Source organism: Cervus elaphus, chromosome 13 (assembly GCF_910594005.1).
Source record: "Cervus elaphus chromosome 13, mCerEla1.1, whole genome shotgun sequence".
Classification (NCBI taxonomy): domain Eukaryota; kingdom Metazoa; phylum Chordata; class Mammalia; order Artiodactyla; family Cervidae; genus Cervus; species Cervus elaphus.
This window is the reverse complement of record NC_057827.1, coordinates 37,718,404-37,743,079: the sequence shown is the minus strand read 5'-3', so window position 1 is coordinate 37,743,079 and position 24,676 is coordinate 37,718,404. Positions and strand designations below refer to the sequence as shown.

Below are 24,676 nucleotides of genomic sequence, written 5' to 3'. Positions count from 1 at the left end.
GAAAAACCTCCCGAAGCTCCCAGCCTGTTGCTTATTCATTCAGAGTGGGAAAACGCCAGCCCAGCGCGGCCAGCCACAGCCGGGCTGGCCATGTAAGGCCCCCAGGCGGCCCTGCCTGCCCGGTGCCCTGCAGAGAGCCTCGTGCAGCCCTGGGCACCGCCCCTGCCCTGCCCTGACCCCCTTGGCCTCGAAATGCTGTCATCGGAGGAGCCGTCCCGCTCGGGACAAGGCCAGGATGGACAAAGCTAGAGCTGGGGCGGGCAAGGAGCCGTCCTGTCCTCGAGGCCGTGGGAAGAGAAGCACGCACGGGGGGCCACTCCTGAGAGCCTCTCGGTCCACCGGGCCTCCGCAGAGGGGCCACCATGGCTCTGGCCCTAACCGGCTGGCAGCTGGTGTGGGGCGCCTGCGTCTGCGTCCTGGTGCACGGGCAGCAGGCGCCGCCAGGGCAGGGCTCGGACCCGGGACGCTGGCGGCAGCTGATCCAGTGGGAGAACAACGGGCAGGTGTACAGCCTGCTCAACTCGGGCGCGGAGTACGTGCCGCCGGGGCCTCAGGGCTCCGAGGCTAATTCCCGGGTGCTGCTGGCGGGCGCGCCCCAGGCCCCTCCGCGGCGCAGCCAGGGGGGCCTCCGGCGTCGGCAGGCCCCGTCCCTGCCCCTGCCCGGGCGCGTCGGCTCGGACACCGTGCGCGGCCAAGCGCGGCACCCCTTCGGCTTCGGCCAGGTGCCCGACAACTGGCGCGAGGTGGCCGTCGGGGACAACACGGGCATGGCCCGGGCCCGCACGTCCGTCTCCCAGCAACGGCACGGGGGCTCCGCCTCCTCGGTCTCGGCCTCGGCCTTCGCCAGCACCTACCGCCAGCCGTCCTCCTTCCCGCAGCAGCAGTTCCCCTACCCGCAGGCGCCCTTCGTCAGCCAGTACGAGACGTACGACCCCGCGACGCGGACCTACGACCAGGGCTACGTGTACTACCGCAGCGCGGGCGGCGGCCTGGGCGCGGCGGCCGTGGCCTCGGCGGGGGTCGTCTACCCCTTCCAGCCGCGGGCGCGCTACGAGGAGTACGGAGGTGGCGGCGGCGAGGAGCAGCCCGAGTACCCGCCGCAGGGCTTCTATCCGGCCGCCCCGGAGAGGCCGTACGCGCCGCAGCCCGCCGACGGCCTGGACCGGCGCTACTCTCACAGTCTGTACCACGAGGGCACCGCGGGCCTCGAGCCGGCCTACCCCGACCCGGGCCCCGACGCCGCGCAGCCCAACGGGGGCGGCGGGGGCGGCACGTACGGCGGCGGCGGCGGCGACCACCGCCTCGGCTGGTACCCACCCTACGGCAACATGCCGCCCGAGGCCTACAGCCCGCCGCGGGCCGTGGAGCCGCAGCCCCCCTTCCGCGTGCTGGAGCCTCCCTACCTGCCGGTGCGCAGCTCCGACGCGCCCCCGCCGGGCTCCGAGCGCAACGGCGCGCAGCAGGGCCGCCTGAGCGTGGGCAGCGTGTACCGGCCCAACCAGAACGGTCGAGGTGAGTCCGTCCCGGCGCCCGGGGCCTCGTCCATCCTTTACAGAAGGCCTCCCCCGCCTGCTAAGTCAGGACCCCCACCCTGGCCCCCATCGGCAGCCCCAGTGCTTCCCAGGCCTTCGCCGCCATCCATACATCCCCATCCCCATCGGAGCCAGGACTTGGCCAGGCAGGCCAAGGCTCTGACTTGGGGGGATAGGGGGTGGAGGGGGTGGACAGGCCTTGCAAAGAGACGCTTGGGTCATCTGAGGACACATAAAGGAGCCCCTCTCCCCACCTCTCCTTCGTTCCCACTGGGGCACGTCCTCCCCTCTTGGAGGTGCCCCTCCGCCAGCCTCACAGGATGAAACATGGAGCATCCGGGTCAGAAAGGCCTCGGGGACACCTCCAGAGGTGTGACAAGTTCCCAGTCACTGGGCATAGGTGGGCTTGGCGTGAATGAACAGGAGGTTAGAAGAGAGGGTCTGGCCTGACAGGAGAGCAGATTGGACCACCCGGGGTTCCTTCGTGGGACTGCCAGGCCCGGACTAGAGAGGCAAGTGAGGCACTGGCCTGGGCTCCAAAAAGTAATCGACTTAAGAATACTTCAGTGCATTTTTAGATCAAAAATCATGCCAAAAATAGATGAACAAAATATCAAAATTTGAAATAGAATCAGTGATGGTGCCGTGCCAAACTGTATTCAAGCCAGTGAAAAACTGAAAATTAGCAGTAGTGATCTGTCTTTATTTGAAATTTTGATATTTTCTTCATCAGATTTCTTTTTTTTGCAGTACTGCTGAATTTTAAAAACACTGCTTCAAATATTACTTCCCTTAGTTACTGAGTTTTTAGGTGCCCTCTTAAGTTTTGCACCCCAGGCTGGGAAGAGTCCCTGGAGGCAGTTGTGGACAGGGATAGTAGGGGGAGGTTGAAGATACGACCTAGTCTTGGGAAAGCTATCTGCACAGTGGAAGGGGCGGCCTTCCTTCTTCAGATGAGCAGCTCCACACACGCTGTTGGAAGGCAGTCTACCTTGGCGAGGGCCCACAAGTGGTCTGGCCAGGGCTGAACGGCCATTGACCTAACCTCTGCCGTCCTAGATTTCCCCTTCCTGCTTCTGTCTCTGCAAGTCCACAGTCAGCTTTGGTCAAGGTTTTCCATTCAGACCCCAACGTGTATGCATTCCACGTCAGCCTTGCCTCTTTCAGGTTGCAATTACTATTCCTGATTCTTTATTCCTGCTTCTCTGCTCCACACCAGGGGGCTGCGCCAGGCCCACCAGGTGAGGGCTAAGCATTGAGGGGCCCAGGGGCACAGATGCTGCACCTCCAGCCTTCGTTCCTCTGCCTCTGTCCACACGGGGATGCATCCTTGTCTCCAGCCATACTGACCTTGGGTGAGAGGCTGCTGCTGGGTTGCAAGGGTGGGGACTCTTGTCTCTCTATGGGCTGCTGGAGCCCAAGGCTAGGGCAGGGAAGTGTCCCCAATGGTAGTACTCACTCCCTCACATTCAGGGGCTTCCCAGGTGGTGCTAGTGGTAAAGAACCTGCCTGCCAATGCAGTAGACGTAAGAGATGCGGGTTCAATCCTTGGGTCGGGAAGGTCCCCTGGAGGAGGGCGTGGCAACCCACTCCAGTATTCTTGCCTGGAGAATCCCATGGACACAGAGCCTGGTGGGCTACAGTCCATAATGTCGCAGAGTCAGACACGACTAAAGTGACTTAGCTCCAGCTCTCCCTCACATTCAAGGCATAGCCTTCAACTTGGGATGCTGAATCCCACTTTGAAAACCTGCAGGTGCTCAAAACAGGAGCTAGAGGAAGGGCCCGTCTATGCTGTGACGAAGGATTTCGCGGCCTACCTGCATATGATCCTCAGCAGGACTCGCAGCAGCCCTGCAGTGGTGTGTGATACCACTCTGCATCAGCCCTTGCTAGAGCTCCGTGGAGGAGAGCACGTTTTACCTATAGGCTAAACTGTTGTGATGGATTTTCTTAGAATGCAAGACCACGAAGTGGGGCTTAGCCAGAAGTGCTCCACCTCTGGGCGGAGGAGAAAACCCAGGCCTCAAACAGCAGTACTGGCAGAGCCAGGCCTTGGACTCGATGTCTGTGCCCCGAGCCAGTGGGTTTTTCTAAGGCCCTTCTGTGGCCCGTCAGGTCTTAAGGTTCAGAGGGAGACTGACCAGGGCAAGGCCGTGTCTGGAGTGGGGCTGATTGGTCCTCAGGAGGGCCTCTGGCCATTGCCCCTGAGCCCCAGTGTTCATTTGGGATTAAAGACATTTCTCTCCTGAAGGAGATGCCAAGCTGAATCCAGGCCCTGCCCTGAGGGAGGCATAGAGGAGGGGGCATCTCAGTGCTGTGATCAGGCAAGCACTGGGCTGGTGGGGAAAGGATGGTGGTTTACGGGAGCCAGAGGAGGGGCCTCCCCAGTCAGGAGCTAGGAACCAGGGAGGACTTCTAGGAGGAGTAGGTGCCCAAGTATTGCTGCAAGCTGTCAGCACCCTCCAGGTGCCCCTTCCCTAGTCCTGGGGGGCGGGGGGATGGTGTGTGAGTCGGGGCTGCAGGCTAAATCGGGGCTCACAGAGAGGCCAGAGAGGGAGCAGTACCTTCTCCCCCATCATTTGTTCCCCTTCCCACCCTGCTAGGCTGGGACCGTGGAAAATCCAGGCTCAGGGAAGGCCAAGCTTTGTGCTTGAGATCAGACCCCCAGGCCTGGTGTGGGAGTCCAGGGCGGATTCTCCGAGGCTGACCTCATTCCTCCTGGCCGCACACCCAGGGGTCTGAGGCTGGGCGCTGGCAGCCCGCGCGTGTACGGGCGTGGACATGTCCTCACAATACCAAACACATGTGCGCACCGCCCACGGCCTCCACGTTTGGGCGGTTTCCAAGTGCCTGTCCAGAGTCTCGTTTCTTCCCTGGGCGCCTGTACCCCCTTCCCTCCCACCCTGGAGAGGGGGACCCAAGGATTCCTGCAATACCATTGTCTCTGAAACGTGTAACTGGACAGAAGGCAAGGAAACAGAGGCCCAGGTCACATACCTGGCCTGACTGTCCCAGCAAATCCAGGCAGAGGCCTGGGGGTGGGGGTGCCTGCTTCCCAGGCCCTGCTGAGACCCCAGAGCTGTGCCCCTCCCTCTCCTATGGCCAGGCCCTCTCTTCCTGGCCTCCTTGTCCCTGTTCCCGCCTCCCCACAGCCTCAGCTCCTCTGATCTGGTGATATTTGTGCGGACTAAGATGACTCCAGGCCCTGGAAAACCATGCCTCTTCTCCCAGGGCTCCCCCTTACACCCCCGGCCTGTTTCACTGGTTCTGGACACCCTGTGAAAATAAGGTGGAGCAGCCGCCCTGGGAGGACAGCCAGTTGGAGGGCATCCTCCTGGGGCACCTCTGATGGCTGTGCCAGCCGTGCCTGGCACGGTTCCTCCAGCCTGTCCTCACACAGCCAGTTGGAGCTGGGACTGCCCCCTCCCTGGTTTCTTCCAGTCCGTCCTACGTGTGAGGCAGTTACACCCTTGCCTTGCTGACCACATTACTCTCCTGCTCAACGAGGTTCTGGGGCTCCCAAGGCCTTCAGGACAAAATCGCAAATGCCTTAGCCTATTGCTCCAGAACCTGAGGCACCTCCTCCCATCCCCTCCTCCTCCTCTCAGGCCTCCACAGCCCCCAGGGATGGTGCAGACCTAGGTGTTTCTAGGGTCCGCTTCTCTCCATCCAGCCTCCTGCACCCAAGAGTCCAGACAGGATCCCTTAGTCCCTGAGAGTGGCCCGGTCTCCCTGCTGCATCCCCTGCTGCCTGCCCCTCTCCCCACCAGAACCTGCCTTCCTGACTCAGGTCACCCACCCACCTCCACAAGGCCAGAAGGAGATGTAGGGGCAGACAGAGCGGGCCTCCACCCAGCAAGCCTCCAGAGTCAGAGCGCCCAGGCAGGAATGATGCTCACAACCCCAGCCATTTGCAGAGGAGCACCTGCTGAGCTTAGAGGCCTCAATGTGCAATTTCATTCACCCCACAAGCCTCCTAGAGAGGTGTGGATTACAGGCCAGTGGTACAGATGAGAAAACTGAGACCCGGGGAGGTCTCACAGCTGGATGCAGCGGAGCCAAGACTTCGCACTGAGCCTGTCATGTCTTCATGGCATTGAGGGGACCCCACCCTCAAGCCACCTGCGAGCCAGGCCTCAGTTCCGCCAGCCACCTCCAGGGGGAATAATTCTGCTAGCGTATGTTGGACACTTTATATTTATATATCATCTCTCTTTATTCCCATAGCAACTCCACCAGCCAGATGCTGATAATCCACCCCAGTTCATAGATAAGGTGGCGGGTTCACTTGCTGATTGTCACATGACCTGTTAGTAGTGAAACCAGAATTTGGGTCTGCATGACTACCCATCTTGGGTCCTTAACCGCTATGCATTATTTTTTCCTAAATTTTCATGTATTAAGGCTTACCTCTCACATCCATTTGGTCATTTAGCAGATGCTTGACTCCTACTGTGTTCTGGGCAGTGAGCACTGGTTGTGACAAAGTGAGATGAAACAGAGTGTGCACAGATTTAGAAGCAAAGAACACCTTCCCAGTGCGTTGTTAACATGAAGCGCTATCATTTCCACTCCAGACTCCAGAATATTTAACAGGCACATGGACAGCACCTGACACAGTTCTTGGAAATTTACAGTTAGAGTCGTTTAGTCCTCATAACGGGCTTCCCAGGTGGCCTAGTAGTAAAGAACCCACCTGCCAGTGCAGGAGACGTAAGAGACATGGGTTCGATCCCTGGGTCAGGAAGATCCCCTGGCATAGGAGATGGCAACTCACTCCAGTATTCTTGCCTGGAGGATTCCATGGACAGAGGAGGCTGGCGGGCTACAGTCCACGGGGTTGCAAAGAGTAGGACACGACTAAGCACACATACAACCCTTGTTGTTACTATTACTCCCATTTTGCAGATGAGGAAACAGAAGCCCTCGGAGGTTAAGCACCTTTCCCACGATTGCTTTAACTGGTGACTGGTGGAGGCAGAATCACAGCTCATCACTCCTTCTTCCTTCCCTGAAGTTGTCCCAAGTTGCTCCTTCAGAAAGAAATGGAGTCTCAGGCCGAGGAAGTTGGGGTAAAGGGTCAGACAGTTATGGAGACAGAGGGGCCTGGGTCCTCTTGCTGCTCCCCTGTTTGGCAATCGGAGGTCACTGGTGTTGGAACAAACAAGTTGTGTCACGGACAGCCTCCTTGCAGGCAGACTTCCTGTCTCCTCTCATATCTGCCAGTTGAGGGCCACATCCTCTCCCCCTGCTCTCAAACTGGACTATCCCTGCAGGAAGAGACAGCTCCCGTTTTAAATAATTATAATTGCAACTGATATTATTGAACGCTTAATGTGTATCAAGGGCTTCCCTGGTGGCTAGGACGATAAAGAATCCTCTTGCAATACAGGAGACCCAGGTTCAATCCCTGGGTCGGGAAGATCCCCTGAAGGAGGGCATGGCAACCCACTCCAGTATTCTTGCCTGGAGAATCCCATGCACAGAGGAGCCTGGCGGGCTACAGTCCATGGGGTCACAGAAGAGTCAGACATGAATGACGCGACTGAGCACGCACAGTATGCCCCAGACACCATGCCAAGCATTTTATTTTTGTTTCCTCCTTTAGTCCTCCCGGCAAGCTTGTGAGGTATTATCACCCCCATTTTACAGAGGAGGCAGCTGAGGCTAGAGAAGTTCGGTAACTCATCCAGGGTCCCAGAATTCATCAGCAGCCAAGTTCAGATCCAGGCTGACTCCCCTCACCAAACCGCTCCAACCTCCCCATCTGCTCCTGCCCCTCAAGGAAGGGTATGTCTCCACCTTCATTGTTTCTCTCAGACCTAAACCGTCTAAGACTCAAAAAGTTGGACTTTTTGCCTTGAGTTCGCAGGCCCCACAGAGCTTGTTGGGGTGGTGGCCCAGCAAGGCGCTTCAGGCCTTATAGGCACCAGTCTACTGGCACACTTGGCCGGCGGGGGCGGTTCTGGCCTTTTGCCCCCTTCCTCCGCCTCTCTCCCACCCTAGGTGCCCCCATCTCAATGCCCTCTCACCTCCGAAGGGGCACTTCACCTCCAAAGGTTCACTTCTCCCAAGCTGTCCCAGCCCAAGTCCACGCGACTCCTGTCCAAGCCAAGAACACATGGAAAACTCCCCAGGGCAGTGGCTGGAAAGGCAGAAAGGAAGGGCGGGGGAGGAGCCGGTGGTCGGTGGCCCCAGCAGCCCACACCTGCTTCCAATTCTGTGCCCGGCATTCCTGCGGAGCAGCAGCCGGCAGGGAGGGAGGCCGGAAGGAGAGGCTGGTCCCGTCCCTCCCCTGCCCTGACCTAACAGCCTCCTCCCCACAGGCGGCTGGAGCCAGAGGGCCTTGCTGTCTGGATTCAGGATTACAGAGCCAGGCTGCACCTGGGTCCCTCTCCCCGTTACTGACGGGCGCCCAGAAACCTGAAAACGGGGAGAGGGCATCAGGACACCAGAGCAGGAGGGTGCTCAGAGGGGGAGGTCGAGGCCAGAGGAGCGTCAGCCACCCGAGTCTCAGGAGAGAAGCCGCCCTTCCTCCCTGCCGTGGGCCAAGGGAACCATGATTTTCCAGCCCCAAAGCTAATCCTTCCTGAAAAGAAAGGGCTTTTGGAGTCAGCCCCAGCCTCTACGTGGTAATGAAGGCTGTGCTCCCATAGGCAGTGCCAGCAGGCCCTTTGCGGGGTGCCGGCAGTTGTCCTCAGGCTCGCTGAGGGCGTGCAGGTGCCAGGCCCCGAGCTGGGGTCCAGGGAATTCAGGGGCACCCTGAACCCATCCCTGTTCTCGCCGGGGCCTCAGCCCAGGCAGGCAGGATGCCATGGTCCAGGTCCACTTCCTTCTCTCGCCAACTCGCCAGCTCTCAGAGACCTGGGCCACAGCGGGGTGGCGGCAGACAGGTGGTGGGAGGGGGAAGAGGGAGGGGCACCGGGCGGTGGCAGAGGAGGGCTAGCGAGATAGGCCTTGGGACCCCAAGACTACCCCGATGAAGCGTGTGTGTGTGTGTGTGCGCGCCTGCATAGCAGGGGATTCCAGGACAAGGGCAGTATGGGGTCAGAGGTCAGTGGCAGAAGAAAAGGTCAGTTGTGCTAGTAGCTGCCTCCTGCTCCTTAGGGTTAAGAAATCTGGAAGGCCAGGTTAAGGCCAGACCGCAGAAGGCTGGCTGTGGAGAGCAGACACCATCTCATGAGGAAATGCAGCCATTCAACAAATATTCATGGAGTGCCTTACACTGTGCTGGTCTAGAGCTGGGCATTCATGAGGTTAAGAAAAGAGACAAAGTCCCTGTCCTTGTAGATCTTGCATCTTCATGGGTGAACATAATAAGTAAATAATAGAAGGTGGTAAGTGCTGCAGAGAAAGCAGAGAGAAATCAAGGAGTTCTGGAGCATTGGGAGAGCTTGCAGAGGTGTCAGGGTGGGCATCATGAAGGTGACGTTTGAGCAAAAACTTAAAGGAGTCATCTGCCATCTCCTATCTGCCGGTAGAGCATTCCAGACAGAAGAACCAGCCAGTGCAAAGGCCCTGAGGTAGGAACTCCCTGAGCTTTCAGGTGTGCTCCAGCGTGGTTGGAGCAGCACGGCATGGGTGTGGGGGCCTTACAGGAGACAGGCCAGAGAGGGAACGGGGTCCAGACCATGGACGTCCTGTAGGCTACTGTGAGGACTCTGACTCTCCATTCACGGGGGAGCCACAACAGTGACATTTGAGCAGGGTCTCTCTCTGCTATGCTGGGAACGGACTGTGTGGAGGCAGACAGGGGGAGTCTGAGAGGAGGCTGGTACAGAGAGCGAGGCTGAGATATCAGCGGCCGGGCCAGGGGATAACAACGAGGCGGGGGGCAGTCAGTTTCAGGATATATTTTGGGGATAGAGCTGACGAGCTTTTCCTGATGAATTGGATGTGGGGTGTAAGAGAGAGAGAGGGGTCAGGCATGACGGGAAAGGGTCCTGTGCAGCTGAAAGGGTGAAGTCACCATAAGCTGAGATGGGCAGTCCATGGGTTTTGTAAGAAAGATAAAAAGTTCAGGTCACTGAGAAGGGTCTGAGGGGCAGCAAGGGAACCCAGGAGACCACAGGATCTTCAGAGCCTTCTAAAGGTGGGGGCAGGGCACTAGGCAGGGCCTGCAAGAGGGGGCCCGTGGGTGGGGTGGGCGGGCGTGTTCACACTGGGAAGAGTGTGAGTGATGGAGAGGTGTGAGGAGGCGGCAGGAGGCAGAAGGTAGCTCACCTCCCCTGGCGGCCTCCTCCAGCTCTGCCCGGCTACTTCTGGGTAGTTTGCGCAGTTAAACAAATACCTTTGCCCTCCTCTGAGTCTGGAACTGTCACTCAGAGCATCGAGGCCATCACTGCCCTTGGACTGCCTCTCCCAGTCTGGTGGGGGCAGCAGATGGGTGCTGGAAGGAGGGGGAAGGAGGGGAACCGGGTGGTGGCAGAGGAGGGTTAGTGAGGTAGACCTTGGGGCCTCAAGACTGTACCCTGTATAAGGGTATGTGTGTGTGTGTGTGTCTGTGTAGCGAGAAGTCCAGGGCAAGGGCGCTAGGGGGTCAGAGGTCAGGGGCAGAACAGGTCAGTTGTGCTAGGAGATGCCTCCTGATCCTTAGGGTTGAGAGCCCTGGAAGGCCAGGTTAAGGTTAGACCGCAGAAGGCCTTGGCCGCCACCCTGAGAAATCTGAGCTTGATTCTGTAGGTGATGGGGAGCCACGGAAGGTTCTTAGCTAGTCTCAGTGACCATCCTAGCTCCTTTGCCTGGACTGTATTGCCCTTCACAGTGAGCCACAGTGGATCCTGCAGAACCTTGCCTGCCTACTAGTCACCCAGGTGTGGCGCCGACAGTTTAACGTCCTGATTCTTAGACCATCATTTCCTAGGACCTATAGCTGCCAGCTCCTGCCCCGGAGGCCCTCCTGGACCATCCTTATTCCAGGCCATGCTCTCTGAGCTTCCTGCTCTCCCCACCGAGGGGCTGCTCTGGAGTCGGGCCGCTCGGGCCAAAACATCCCTCTCTGTACATATTTCACAACCCACTGACCGGTTCCTGCTGGACATTGTTTATCCTGCAGCCCCAGGCTCGAGAGATTAGGGCTCTTTGGCATTCCATTTGCCTTCAGCTGCTTCGTGTGAGCAGGAGGCTGGGGAGAAGGATTTCAAAGGAGACGAGGTTTATGAAACTCACAGGAAAGAGGAAGCCAAGAGGAAAACAGGTGAGGTGTAGGCACGCGGAGGGAATGTAACCTCAGACCCTCTGCTCTGGGCGACCGCCAGGAACCGCTGAGCAGGAGGGAACAGATTCCTCCTAAAGCAGGAAGGATTTAGGTCAGACGGTGGGAGAATTTCCTGGCAGCTAGAGTATCGTCTGCAGAGGTTGTGAGAGGTCCTGGGCTCTTGCCCAAAGCTGGGGAATGGCCTGAATAGCTCCTGAAAAATATTTTAATCTCCAAGTGTTTATGGAGCCATCAAACCTGCTCTCAAGGGACGGTTACTCTAATCTCCCCGTCATCCACGTGGGGAAAGTGAGCCTAAAGAAGTGCCGGGACCTGGAACACGAGGCGCGGGGCGAGATGGCAGATATCGCCTCTGGACTCTCTCCCACCAGAAGGGCCCAGCTGTGTCCTGCCAGGGAGCGAGAAGACAGTGCTCAGCCTTCCACGGGCTGGTGTGGGGGCCAGCCAGCAGCTCCAGGCCCAGCCCAGGGGAGGCGGGAGGACATCAGACCCCCAAGAGGCAGTGGAAGGGGCCCTGGGTCCCACAGAGAGGAGAGCAGGAATGCCGAGTGCTCGCCCTTGTCCCGCCATTCTGTGTCCTCCCAGGCCTGGAGGGTCCACCGGAGCCCCCACGGCCAAGGGACTGCCTCTAGACCAGAGGCTGCCTGCAGATGGCCTTGGGACCTGGTTCACTCACACCCAGCCCCCCCCAGCTGAGCAGCCTAGCTTTGGTCATCCCAGGGGCCTTGGCCCTCTGACTCAGTCCTCCCAATCCTCGTCCAAACTGTGCAGCCTGAGCCCCCGTGGCCAGCACACTGTTCCTGGGGAAGAGTGTTCACAGGGGGTCAGCCCCAGGCTCCCAGCCCTGAGTGAGGTGGAGGACAGTCAGTCTGTGTTAATGGAAGCAGTGAGGCCTAGACTGGGGCCAGGCCGGCCCAGGGCCTTGCAGAAGGCCTGTAAGAAGTCAGGCTCCTGCCTACCTCCTGGGCAAGGAAGGCAGGGCACTGAAGGTGACCAGGCCTCCCTGGGTAACCTGAGCAAGCCCATCGCCCAGCCTTTGAGGGGTCAACCCCATCCCCAGGAGACTGGCTAGATCGGTCATGGAGGGTATAAACTGTGGAATCCTACTCATAATGACAAGCAATGAACTTGACATATCTTAAAAGTTAACATTGACTGGAAGTCAAGAAACAGAATGAGACCCACAAGGTAATATCATTTATATACCTCACGGATAAATACCCATTTCCAATTTTATACAGAGACACAGATGTTCAAAGACATGTCTAAGGGTCAGGGTAAGGATGAAGGTTAAAAAAACTTAATTATGAGAATGGCCTGGCACAAACCAGTGATAATGGTTGCTCTGAAATGAGAATTCAGTTCTCTGCATTTATAAAAACAAGTGTCTCCAGAAAAACTTCCCACTACACTATTTTATAATGTCTCCAGTGACAGGTCCACAGGCCGGCTGACTCCATACATTCTGCATAAGAGGTCCCAGCCCCACCCCCCACCCCCCACCCCCTCCCACAAAATTACATCCCATGACTGATGGTTCTCCCTGCCTTCTGATGACCCGATGACCAGGATCTTCCTTTTAAAATGCACATTTCTTGGGATGGTGGGGAAGAGAGGTGAGCACAGGTCTTGTTGGAACTGAACTTTAACCAACACTGGCCACTCTGTCTGGAGGGCCTGGATGTACCCCATAAGCCAGAGGGAACAAACCGGTACCCTTACCCCTACATCCACAAGTGCACACTCAAGCCTTCCCTCAGCCCCCTTCCAGCATCACACAGCCCACCCACATACCCAAGCCCCTATGGAGAGGCTGAGAGCCCAAGCCTGCAGGCCTGGCTGCTGATGGAATGCCTCCTGGGAGAGCAGCAGAGAAGGAGGCATTGTTCCTTCCTGGGAAAACATACCAGCTGAGGGAGGGGGCCTGCTGTTCCCAGAGACCTCAGTGGGGGATTTTAAGGGGGGTTGGGGGGACCCAGCCTAGACTCTGCCTTTTCCAGTAGCTTCCCCCACGGCGGTGAAGGTGTGACAGAGGAGGGCGGACAAGGGGAAGCCAGTTAGGGGAGTCACAGGACCCCCGTGATGGTCAGAGATACAGAACAAAGAACACAAAATAATGATCAGGGGGATTCCATTTAAGTTCTAGAAAAGGCATAACTGATCTAAAGTGATTAAAAAGCAGATCAGTGGTTACGTGGGGAGGAGGGAGGGAGGATTTGCTGAGAAGGGGCAGGGAGGAACTTTCAGGAATGGTGGAAACAGACTGCAGCATGATTGTGGCAGCTCTAACACCCTGTGTGTATTTGTCACAGCTTATCAAGCTGGATGCCTAAAATCTGTGCATTTGACTGTATAAATTATAACTTTAAAAAAAGAAAAAATAACACGTCAAGTCCTGGAAGGAGAGATTGGGACCTGGAAGCTCTTCCTGGGGCTTCCTTGACCTGCAGTGTGACTGTGGGCAGATTCACTGCTCTCTCTGAGCCTCCCTTCCCTCTAGCACCACTGTGAGCCGTGATTTCCTGAGGGAGACAGGGTGAGGAGCATGCTGGTGGATGAATGGAGCAGTAAAGTATGAAGCCACTGATCATTAAAGAAGCTTGCCTGACAGAGACTGACAGCTTAACAGTCAGCCAGCCCTGAAGCATGCTGAGGGGGTGAGTGGGGCCTGAGCCCTGCCCTCGGGGAGTACAGACTGCAGGGGAGCAGACACAGGTAAATATGACGAAATCTAGTAGTGAGGCAGAAGTGTGAGCAGCTTGGAATGTCACTGCCAATCAGAGAAGCCTTCCTGGAGCAGGAGGCACCTGCCTGAACCTGAGGTTCCTCAGCAGAAGGAGGAAAATGGTCATCTTTGGCTCAGCCTAGGACCAGGACCAAGATTCAGTGTGTGGCCAGGATCAGAATCCAGTATGTGGTCAGACTCAAGGCACAGTCAGAGGCCAGGAGTGGCACCAGCCCCGAGTATCCCTAGCCTCTTAGCTGGCTCTTCCAGCTTCCCTGGACGAGGAAGGGTCGGGCCAGAAAGCGCTGTACAGTCATCTGTGCAATGTTTATTGAAACCCGGCCTGGGGTGGGGGTGGCAGGCTGCCTGGTGCCAAATGTGGGTCTCATGCAGCTTCAGGCCCAGCTGACCCACCACCACATGTTGCTGAGGGAAAGGCTCTTTGATAATGGGAAGGGGGCCATTCCTGGCCATTCACCCCGCTCTCCCCACCACACAAGCTTCTATGGACGAGAAAGTGAGAAACAGCTTGATACGGAGGTGGCCCTTGCTTTCAGGGCCTGACGCTCCCTGGGGAAATGACTGCAAGCATTCCTAGGGGCTTGAGTAACGGGGCCGAGGCTGGCCAAGACAGCCCCCATCAGCCAGGAGCCACCTCATCCTCACCCACCCTTGTGCTCCTTGCTTCCTCTTCATTCCAAGCAGGTGAGATCACACTGGCTGCTCCTGCCTGAGGCTTGAACCGTAGGCAGGCAGGGGTAAGGTCTGGGAGCCCCAGAGATGTATTTGAGAGGGGTGACAGGCAGGCAGAAACCTCTGGGAAAGGGTCAGAAGCCAGCATCCCCCTCTTCTGTCTCGTCTTCTGGACCTGCAAGCTGACAAGAGGGTTTTGGCAGCAAGAAGAAGGGGCTAGAAGCCTGTCCATGTGACTCAAGCCCCCTCACTGTGCCTGCCCCCCAAAAACCAGAGGGCTTGAAAGAAGCTAAGAAGAGCTTACAGCTTCATTTTATCATTTATCTGCCAGAAGCCCTGCGGCATGAGAGGGGAGGGTACATGGAGGCCCAGGCCCGTTCCCCTTTACGCTGGTGGCTGAGCTGGGATGGAGCCCAGGGCTCTGGAGTCCCCCTGCCCACCTCCCACCCCACCCCTTCCACACACCCAACATCAAGATCTTTCCTTCTTTATTCTGTGTGGCTAGGGTCTGGACACCTGAGTTCAGCTTCTGCTTAGTCCTAATAACTCACTGGGATGAAGTTATGTACGGGGGTGGGGGTGGGGAGCAGAATGGACAGACCCTTGGCTGCAGCCTGACCGGAGGAACAAGTGATCCAGGGACTGGACCAGACTCCAGACTTCCCCTGGGCACTGGGCCCCAGGCCCTCCTCAGACTGGAGGCCAGAGGCTGCAGACGGGAAGGTGTGGTCCGCTCTGGGGGCCAATGACAGGATGAAAGGAATCCTGAGCAAGGCGGGCTGGGCTCCCAAGCCGAGAATCCTGCCCTGTCAGCAGCCTGCTCCAGGGACGTGTTTTCCTGTGAGCCCTTCCCTTCCTGGCCACCCTCACTTCTGCCAACCGCCATTCACCTGGCTCTGCCCAGCAGCCTTCTGGTACCCGCTGAGGGCTGGAAGCCCAGGGCTCGCTCTCGGCGGTTCACGAAGAATGCCAGCTGCAGGGGAGAGGGGAGCAGAGAGTGTCTGGGGGCTGGTGCCCTGGGAAATAAGGACACCAAGGGGAGTGTCTGCGTCAGGAGACTGCTAGGTTCACTCGGTCCTGCCCCCAGGCCCTTATTCATGCTACGCCCCCTGCCAAGAGCACTCTTTTGTCTTCTAAGGTTCTCCAAATCCCACCCCCCAGTCTCCCAGGAGGCTCAGTGGTCCCCACAGCGTGGGGTTCCAGAGGTGAGCCCCTGCTTCCTGACCTCCCTGACCCCACACCTGAGCCTAGAGAGAATGGTTCATGTCACACACCTCGCTCACACACACATTGGGAGGCTTCCAGGAGGAGGTGACAGCCAGTGCAGAGAACTGAGAACGACCAAGGACATTTGGGGTTGGGGAGGTCTCTGGGCTTTAACCCCGACCCTCCTCAATGCCAAGCTATCGCTCCCTCCTCTCTCTCCCACTCCTGACTCCAGGCCTCCCTGACTTGGTCCCAGACCCCAACTACGTGCAAGCGTCCACTTACGTCCAGAGAGCCCACCTGTACTCCCTGCGCTGTGCTGCGGAGGAGAAGTGCCTGGCCAGGTAAGGAGGTGAAGTGCGGACGGTCGTAGGGAGTCACCCAGAACCTGCCTGCAGGCCGCACCACCCTGGCCTTCTCATTGGTGGGCCTGGTCTTCCCCCAGGGTATCAGGTGGGGAAGGGAATGGGGAGATCCAACTTTTATGTACACATTACCCTGCAGGGAACTTAATGACATTTCACCTTCACACCCACTAGTAATAAAGAACCTGCCTGCCAATGCAGGAGACTATAAGAGATACGGGTCCTATCCCTGGGTTGGGAAGATCCCCTGGAGAAGGAAATGGCAACTCACTCCAGTATTCTTGCCTGGAGAATCCCATGGACAGAGGAGCCTGGTGGGCTACAGTCCTTGGGGTTGCAGAGTCAGACATGACTGAGCAACTTAGCATGCAACTTCACACCAACCCCCAAGGGTCTGTGTTGCCCCATCAGTAACTGAGGAGCAGTGAGAAGAACTGCATCGTGAGAAGGTCCCAGGCAAGTCTAGCTGCTATCAGGACAGAGGGCAGGATTATGGAGCCATCTTTGCAGAGGATGGGGGAGGCTGATGGAAGGGGCCAAGGGCACGGGTGACAGTGAGGCCTCCATTGTGTGTTGCACTAGAGAGAGGGGAAGGTCTTCAGTTTACTTGAACCCAGGAGGTGAGCACAGCCGACTCTCCATTATACCTGATTAATTCTGCCTCTTGCAGAGCTTGCTTCTCAGTTTGACGGCGAATGTTCTGGTCAAATATGTATGCGTTGAGGACATCTCCCCATGCTAAAACAACTAGTTAAAGGTTACGTTGACTTATTTCTTTTGTTTACATCCCTCTGTGTTGAAAGCACCTATTTTTCTTAATTATTTGCTTTTTTAAAGCAGTTGAACTCTCCTTTCACTTCTGCATATCTGGGAAGCCCTTGGGGATCTCAGCATTTTTTCATTGAGGGAACCTCTCATTCACTGCCACTCAAGAGTAGCTGACCACAGACTGTTATCTATCTGTAATGAAATGAGGGGCTTGCACTGGAATGTCACTCAATTGACCACTTCCTTCATCGAGAAAGTCTTGCTTCAAAAAAAGAAGTATCAGCTGAACTAGACCGTGTGATCAGTGATGTAGCTGATTTACATGTTGGTGGAAGTTCCTTATCTCCTTACAGACTGGCCACAGACAGTGTGACAGCTGGCAGAGGTCCAGGGACCACACGTGAGTCCCCTCAGCTGGCCTGCCCACTCAGGTCTCGTGCCTGGGAACAGAGCATCATAGTACTGCTCTTCCTACAGCGCCTTCAGAGACCAGTCTCCATGGCTGTCCACTGAGGCTGAGTTTTGAGGAGTCTGAGTCAAAACCAAGCTGTTACTCCATCTTCATGGAACGTCCTGTGTGCCCACACCTGGGCCCCCAGGTGGACTGGGGAGGAGGCAGCCGGGGCTCCGTCCGAGGGCTCTTTTGATCTAGCTGGAGAAGGTAGCCGCTCACCCAGACCCAAGCGACGGGGAGTGGAGGAGAGCTAGAAGGGGTGGTTGGCAGGCTGGAGCTGCTCGAGGCCAGAGGAGGGGGAGGTTGGCAGGGGCTGAGGCATCTGCGGAGGCTGGGCGTGGGATACAGACCTAGAAAATGCGGCAGGACCGACGCCCAGGAGCGGCAGGGCCCTCGGAGATGGCCGAAAGCATGGGCCACAGACCGGTGCCAGTTCACAGACAGTAGGCGGGACTCAGACGAGGGAAGGGACTTGATCCAAGTCTCACCGCGGCTTTGTGGCCAAGCTGGGCCTAGAACCCAGACCCTAATGGGTTCCCACGGTGTGCCGAGCCCAACAGAAGGGCAGGATTTAGCTGAACAGAGGGAAGGAGGATGTTCTGTTCCAGCGCAGACAGAGACAAATTCCAAGCCTCCCTCAGACAAGGCCAAGGGACTTACGTCCTGGCAGACAGAAGCCTGCAGCGCCTGGTGTCCAGACATCTTCTCACAGAGAGCTAATCCCCATGACTGGCCACCTCCTGCCTCTGGCCTCAGGGCCCAGCCCTTAATGATTGCTAGGGAAGTGCCCCTGAGGCTGGCCAAGACAGCTGTCCGCAGTCAGCTGAAGAGGGGGAAGCCTGCAGTCAGCCCTTTCTCCTACCTATAGGGTGTGTGGACATGTGTCCCTTCACTGCTGCCCCCGAGTTTTCTCTCTTTTCCCTTCCCTCCTCACATGGCCCATCTCAGTTGGCCGCTGGGGGACAGCAAGTGAATTGTGAGCAGGCAGTCTGCAACCAGTGTTCCCCCAACAAAACAGGTCAGGTAGCTGGCCCTGAAGCCACACGATCAGGGAGAGCACTCACACAGGCCGGGCTCAGGCTGTGTGTGGTATCAGGGCATGCTGTTAGATCTCCCAGGCAGTCAAGATCCCTCTAAGTGGGGCAATCTCAGCAGACTTCCTGGAGGAGGGGACCTGAGTTGGGGCTAAGAGGCTGGTTGGGTTCTGGGTCAAGTGAACAGAACAGACAAAAGTAGAGATCAGTGAAAGAGTTAAGTCTGTTTGGGAAACAGTATTTGAAGCTAGAACCCAGGGTGTAGGGGGAAGTCAGAATCTCTTGGACAAGGCTATTTTTTAAAAAGCCCTCCGAAGATTTTGATATGCCCCCACACTCCGCTGTGTCTCACTCTTTGCGACCCCATAGACTGTAACCCACCAGGCTTCTCTGTCCATGGGATTCTCCAGGCAAGAATACTGGAGTGGGTATCCATTCCCTTCTCCAGGTCATCTCCCCAACCCAGGGATCAAACCCGAATCTCTGGCATTACAAGCAGATTCTTAACCATCTGAGTCACCACGCGTAGAGACTGTCCCCAACTGAGAGTCATAAGCAGGCATCAGGGACCCTCAGAGCGTCATTATCAGGCCCTGCTTTAGAGCATCCCCACCAGCAGCCTCCAGCCACACGGCAGAGGGGAGGGGGCGGCCCGCAGAGAGGAGGAGGCCTGAGCCTTGGCTGCAACACAGGGATCAGCGGTGAGAACCTTCAGGGACAAGACGGCCCCCGCGGGGTGTCTCTGGCTGGTGCCTGAGTGCCCTCCGCTCTCCCCTCCTGTCCCCACAGCACGGCCTACGGCCCCGAGGCCACCGACTACGACGTGCGCGTGCTGCTGCGTTTCCCCCAGCGCGTGAAGAACCAGGGCACAGCGGACTTCCTCCCGAACCGGCCGCGGCATACCTGGGAGTGGCACAGCTGCCACCAGTGAGCTGCCGCCCCGCTGCTGGGCCCGGACCCGCGCCCCCGCGAGCGCTCGGGAGGGGCAGGGCTGGGGAGAGGGCCCCGAGGGGGGTTTTCTGCCGAGAATCCATCACTGAGGCAAGGACTTTTAAGCAGAGCCTCAGCAACTGGGCTGGAAGATGGGACACAGAAGGATCGGTCTGGATAGGAGATGAAAGTGTCTAGAATGCAGGGCATCGCCCAAGGGAGGCCAGGATAGGGAGGAGTGAGGGGTCCTGCGGAGGTGCCCTCCTAGGGTGCCTGGCTCGGTGGGGACACCAGAGATGCTGCCTGTGGGACCCAGGAGCCCAGGCTGGTCAGGAGGCAGGGTCACCTGGGCCACCTCAGGAGGGGAGTGGGCTGGGCAGGGCCGCCTAGGCCCTCTTCTCCTGCGTCCTCTCCCACCCCAGGCACTACCACAGCATGGACGAGTTCAGCCACTATGACCTGCTGGACGCAGCCACAGGCAAGAAGGTGGCTGAGGGCCACAAGGCCAGCTTCTGCCTGGAGGACAGCACCTGTGACTTCGGCAACCTCAAGCGCTATGCCTGCACCTCTCACACACAGGTCAGGTCAGGTCGGGCTGGAGAGGCGGGGCCGGGCTCCGGACGACGGGGCAGAGCTGCCTGGGGATGGGAGGCTGGGCCACCCTGAAGACAGGCTATCGCCGAGGCTCCTGGCCACTCTACTCCTCCAGAGTGCAGGTCTTCTCGCCAGTCCTCAGGCCGCTGCAGGGCTCCTCGGGGCCTACCCTGCACCTCCATTTCCAGGGGTGTCTGCTCACGGAAGGGAAACATTCCAAGGAAGTCTGGATGGCTTAATGTTCTATTTGTCTAGCTGGGCCCCCAAATCCATCCTTCTGTCCAGAGAGTGTCCATCTATCCTGCCTGTCTCTCTCTGTCCATTCATCCATCCGTCTCTCCCAGGCATCCCCCCACCTTCATTTCACCCCTCCTTCTGGTTATTACATCTCTCATTGCTCTGGTCCATCTGCCCAGTGGGCCTAATACAGGGCAGAGCCATGCTGAGCTGCTCCATGGGGTGGGGGGGCGGGGGGCCCAGGGTCAGGACAGAGCACAGAGCAAGGAGGCCCCAGGCTGCTGAAGTGGGCATGGGGTGGCTCTTTGAGGAGTGCACAGCACCCCAACCTCTGCTCCTGTCCCCTCTCCTAGGGCCTGAGCCCAGGCTGCTACGACACGTACAATGCAGACATCGATTGCCAGTGGATTGACATCACCGATGTACAGCCCGGGAACTACATCCTCAAGGTGGGGCCCCTGGAGGCACTCCTCCAGCCTGATGTCCCCACCCCTGACATAAGCTTCACGTTCTGGGTGTACACCCTCTGGGTGTTAGATCTCACAGGCAGTCAAGAGCACTCTAAATGGGGCAATCACGGTAGACTTCCTGCAGGAGGGGACCTGAATTGGGTCTAGAAGGCTGGATGGATTCTGGGTCAAGTGAACAGAAGTGAAAGAGTTAAGTCTGTTTGGGAAGCAGTATTTGAAGCTGGAACGAAGGGTGTAGGGGGAAGGGGAGGCCAGTATCTCCAGGCTACGGCTCCTCCTTCATACTCCTGTTGCTCTGCAACTAATGATGTCCCCTGAGATCTGCACTTCCCATCTGAAGGTCTTAGTCTCAGGCAGACACAGCCTCTTCCCATAAAAACTCCAAGGAAACTGCAGCCCAGGTGTGGTAATGCTGGAGGAGGGGGTGACTCTCTTCCCTAAGTGACAGAGGACTTGGAGAGCCATGTAGTCCATCCCCCTGTATGTGGGCAGGGCAGGCTCTGTGCCATCTGGGAGAGGACACTGCCCTTCCCTGAGACACAGCTCCTCACAGGACCCGCTGCAAAGCCAAGGGCTTTATCCCCTCTGGCCTGAACCCCTCCTGCACGTCCGATCATTCCAATGCCCCTTGGTTGGGGGCACAAGCAGAAAAGTGCGTAAGGGGCACAGAACCCAGCATGGTGCCTCCATGCAGGCTGGGCAGGGGCCAGGTCATCACAGCCTCACCTGGGGAAGCCAAATCTTAGCCTCTTCCTTGCAGGTGCAAAGCCAGAGTGGGACTCACTCTGTGAGCTCTCTCTCACAAGGAGAAGAGCTCCTTGGGCTCTTCTCTACTCTGGAGTAAAAGAAGAGCAGAGAAGGTGGGCCTGGAAAGCAGCTTTAACCTGCACAAAGATGGGCTGCTAGGCGGCTGCATTCAGAACCCAGCAACCCAGAAGCTGTTGGTTGCAGCCCTGAATGAGCACCTCTCACTGGGCTTGGTGAGGCCTCTGCTCAGCCTCACCCAGGGGCCAGCATTGTTCAGGGTATCTTTTTTCTTCCCTCATTCATCCACTCAACAAACTCACAAAAAAGCCCCTCTGAGTTCTAGGTTCCAAGGATTCAAGACATGTAATGCCCAGTTCCTGCCTCTAATAAATGTAACTTAAAGACAATATCACTGCATCTCTTCTTAAATGTTCTGCAGATAAGGCTGGGTGTGGCCTAACCCAGTGAAGCCCTCTCCTGTCAGTCCAACATTTTAAAGACTTCCTTGTGTCCCAACAACTCCTCTTCAGCCAGGTTACGCTACGGTCATCATCTCAGTTGAGTGTCAGGTGCCTTGGGCTCCAGGCCAGAAGATGCCTCCTGGCATCAGACAAGCCATCAGCGGGTCATCTAGATGGGCACGCATGGTGAAAGGGTACAGGCTTCGTAGTCAGGGAGACTAGGCATGGGATCCCTGCCCAGCCCCTCACTCAACTGCTGGGTTCCCTGGGGCAGTGGCTCTGAATGCCCTGTGCCAGGCCCCCTGTCCTGCCCTGTGACTGAGGAAGCCGCCTGTCTTCCAAGAAGGGTGATCTGATGATGCTTTCTTTGACTATGAGCTGTCTCTTCCTTCCTCTCTCTGTGTCTCTGCGTGTTCTCCTGTCTCTGCATCAGTGCGTCTCTTGGTCTGGTGTGGTCTTTCTCCATCTCCGTGTCTCCCTCCCTTTGTCTCCTCTCTGTCTGCCCGTCTGCCTCTCCACCTTCCTTGGCGACCAAGTGAAGCACAGCTCCCTGATCAGATCCCTTTCCATCTGTTCTCTTCCTTCTTCAGGTGCATGTGAACCCAAAGTACATCGTTTTGGAGTCTGACTTCACCAACAATGTAGTGAGATGCAACATCCATTATACAGGTCGCTATGTTTCTACAACAAACTGCAAAATCGTCCAGTAAGTGTTCGCCCACCCCGCTCCCTGCCCCAGCCCCTCTCCTCCTCGAGGAGCAGGCAGGGCCACCCGAAACACGGAGGATGCCTGCCCTCTGGGTCACCTTGGTGGCCATGCACGGCTGCAGCTGGACCAGCCCCCAGGCTGCGCAGGAGGAGGCTCATCTGTGCCCACCCCGAGCCCAGTGCTAAGGATGGGAGTGGCGCTCAGGCTGCGGGCACTGATCTGGGGCGTGGCCCCCCATCTCTCAACCGGAGACTGGCAGGAGGCAGCGAGGAGGTGCAGGGCCCTGCAGGCCTCATTCTGTGACTCCCTCGCTCTGTGATCTCAGGCAGCTCGTCTCACCTCTCTGATCTTTCCTCTTCGACACTTCCCAGGCAGGCTTGTGAGGCGGATTGAAAGGCCTGACAGCTGTCTCTGCGTGTTCCAGAACCCTTACACTGGTGCTCAGTGACGGGCAGCTGTGTGGGCCTTAGCGTCCCTGTAAAGTGGACTGAATGAAGCGGTCCCAGATTAGAAGGGATTCTGGCTGGAGTCACTTCTAGTCGGTCATCAGCCCCTGGGCCCCATTGTGGAGGGAGCTGATAAACTCTGCGCCCAGGCCTTTGGCACATGGCTCTTCAGCTGCCCGAGCTGGCTGTCCTCATCCTCTCTCCTGATTCCTCATGTGAAGCACTTTGCAGAGGGACTGCCTGCTTACAAACTCATTAAGAAAATGCAGTCGCACTCTGTATGAATTTTAAATGCTTGATCGGGTCAAAGCGACTCTCTTCCATTTAAAAAATAAAGAAAAACAGAATAGTCTTCTAGAACTGTAGTCCGCCAGCTAGGGGACAAGTGGCAGGGATTGCAAGGCCCAGAGAAGCATTTTTCCCCAAACACGCCTGCTTCTTAATGGTTCACAGATATGAGAGGCTTAGCCTATCTCCAGGGTCAGGGCTCAGAGTGTGACCGGGATTAGGGCTCAGTGTGTGACCAGGATTAAGGCTCAGCATGTGACCAGGGTCAGGGCTTGGTATGTGAGGGCTCCGTGTGTGTTTACAGATAGCCCCTTCACCCTTGGCTGCTACCACTAAGCTAACTGTTCACAGCCCCCCACCGCACTGTGAGGACAGTAGCCTCTGGTTCAATTCAGAGATTCAGTTCCTCATTAGTGGGATTAGATCAGAATTATCCAGGTCATGGAGGGACCTGGGAACGACCGACTCCTGCCCCATCCCTGGCAACCTAGCCCTTTGGCAGGCCTGGGTTTCCAGCACCTTCTTGCTCCTCAGGGCTTGTCTCTTTCAGCCATTAAAAGTCCAGGGGTCACCTAAACAGTAGAGGTTTTCTGGGAAGCAGTTGAAGGAAGGAGTGGGACGGGCAGGACGGAGGCAGGAGCAGAGGGGGGAGCGAGGGAGGCAGGGAGCCCACACGCCCTCTTGTCGCTCCTGCTGCTGGTGGGGGGAGCATCCAAACAGCCCCATGTTTTCCGGGAGGCACGGTGAGCTGGGCCCCTCAGCGTGGGGGACAGAGCAGCTGCCCCACACCCTCTCCAGCTCCCCCGGGGCCTGCGGGCACCAGGAATGCTGAGGCCCTTCCTTCCGAGCCCTTTACATAAGTGCTTGGAGAGGCTCAGGTCTCATTAGCGCGTCTCCACGACCCTGACCGCAGGCAGGCGGCTGGGCCAGCACACAGGAAGCTGGAAGGAGCGTTCCCAGAAAGGCCACGGGACTGACGCCTGTGGGTTTCAATCATGTTTCTGAAGAGAAAAAGGAGGCCATTTTTTTTTCCCCAAAAGTACTGAGTTAGAAGAAATAAGAAAGTATTTTCAGACAGTAGCAGCTCTGCTAATGACCCAGAAAAGAGTCTGGAGCTCAGGGCAAGGGGCAGTGTGCTGCCCAGACTACACCCTGGGTGGGAGCCCATGAAACCCCTCTTCTTAGAGCTGGGGGTGCAAGGCCGCTTCCCCTGAGCCCCGATGACTGAGGGGAGTGGAGGGGAACCGCTCAGCTGGGGGGGTGGTGGTCGGTGGGCGGAGGGGAGGGCCTGGCTGACAGTTCAGTGAGGTCTCCCTGCCCTCAGCCTGCCGCTGACCTGCTCTCTTTCTTTCCTTAGATCCTGATCCAGGGGAGGTGTATACAGCCGGCCCACCTCCTCACCTCCCAAAGCAGGCCCTGCTCCCCAGGCAGCCTCCCGCCAGGACGAGCCCAGCCGAGGGGCCCAGCCCCCACTCACAGGCAGGGGCAGCTGGACCGCGGGAGCATCCTTCCCTGCCCGCCTCAGGGAGCGAACGGGGACCGAAACCACAGGGACTCCGGATGCCAGGCCCCACTGTGTACTTAACTCTCCCCCACCACGTTATTTTGTTGGTTGTTGGTTTTTATTTTTTATATTTTGGCCATACCACAGAGTAAGATTGCCCAGGCCTGGGCTGAATAAAACAAGGTTTTTCTACTCCGTGGTTTTCTGCATGTGGCCTGCCGGCCGGGATGACCAGAGCTAGGCTGGGCTCAGGAGACACGCTCGGGCTCCATCCTTCGCAGCAGAATGTGGAA

General features: G+C 57.5%; 1 protein-coding gene across 1 annotated transcript; it reads left to right on the top strand.

Moving 5' to 3' along the window:
- Nucleotides 1–24,575, top strand: LOXL1 (lysyl oxidase like 1). The gene is made up of 7 exons (XM_043921812.1): nucleotides 1–1,512; nucleotides 15,612–15,720; nucleotides 18,787–18,924; nucleotides 19,350–19,506; nucleotides 20,112–20,207; nucleotides 22,027–22,142; nucleotides 24,237–24,575. Exons 1-7 carry the CDS (start codon nucleotides 363–365, stop codon nucleotides 24,241–24,243), a joined length of 1,773 nt encoding a protein of 590 aa, XP_043777747.1. The 5' UTR covers nucleotides 1–362; the 3' UTR covers nucleotides 24,244–24,575.
- The last annotated feature ends 101 nt before the right edge of the window (nucleotides 24,576–24,676 follow it).

Excerpts from the sequence above, each read along its gene's own strand:
- LOXL1 (XM_043921812.1), top strand. The coding sequence starts at position 363 with ATGGCTCTGGCCCTAACCGGCTGGCAGCTGGTGTGGGGCGCCTGCGTC. Across the intron at positions 1,513-15,611 it reads GCCCAACCAGAACGGTCGAG|GCCTCCCTGACTTGGTCCCA; the intron begins GTGAGTCCGTCC and ends TCCTGACTCCAG. Across the intron at positions 15,721-18,786 it reads GAGGAGAAGTGCCTGGCCAG|CACGGCCTACGGCCCCGAGG; the intron begins GTAAGGAGGTGA and ends CTGTCCCCACAG.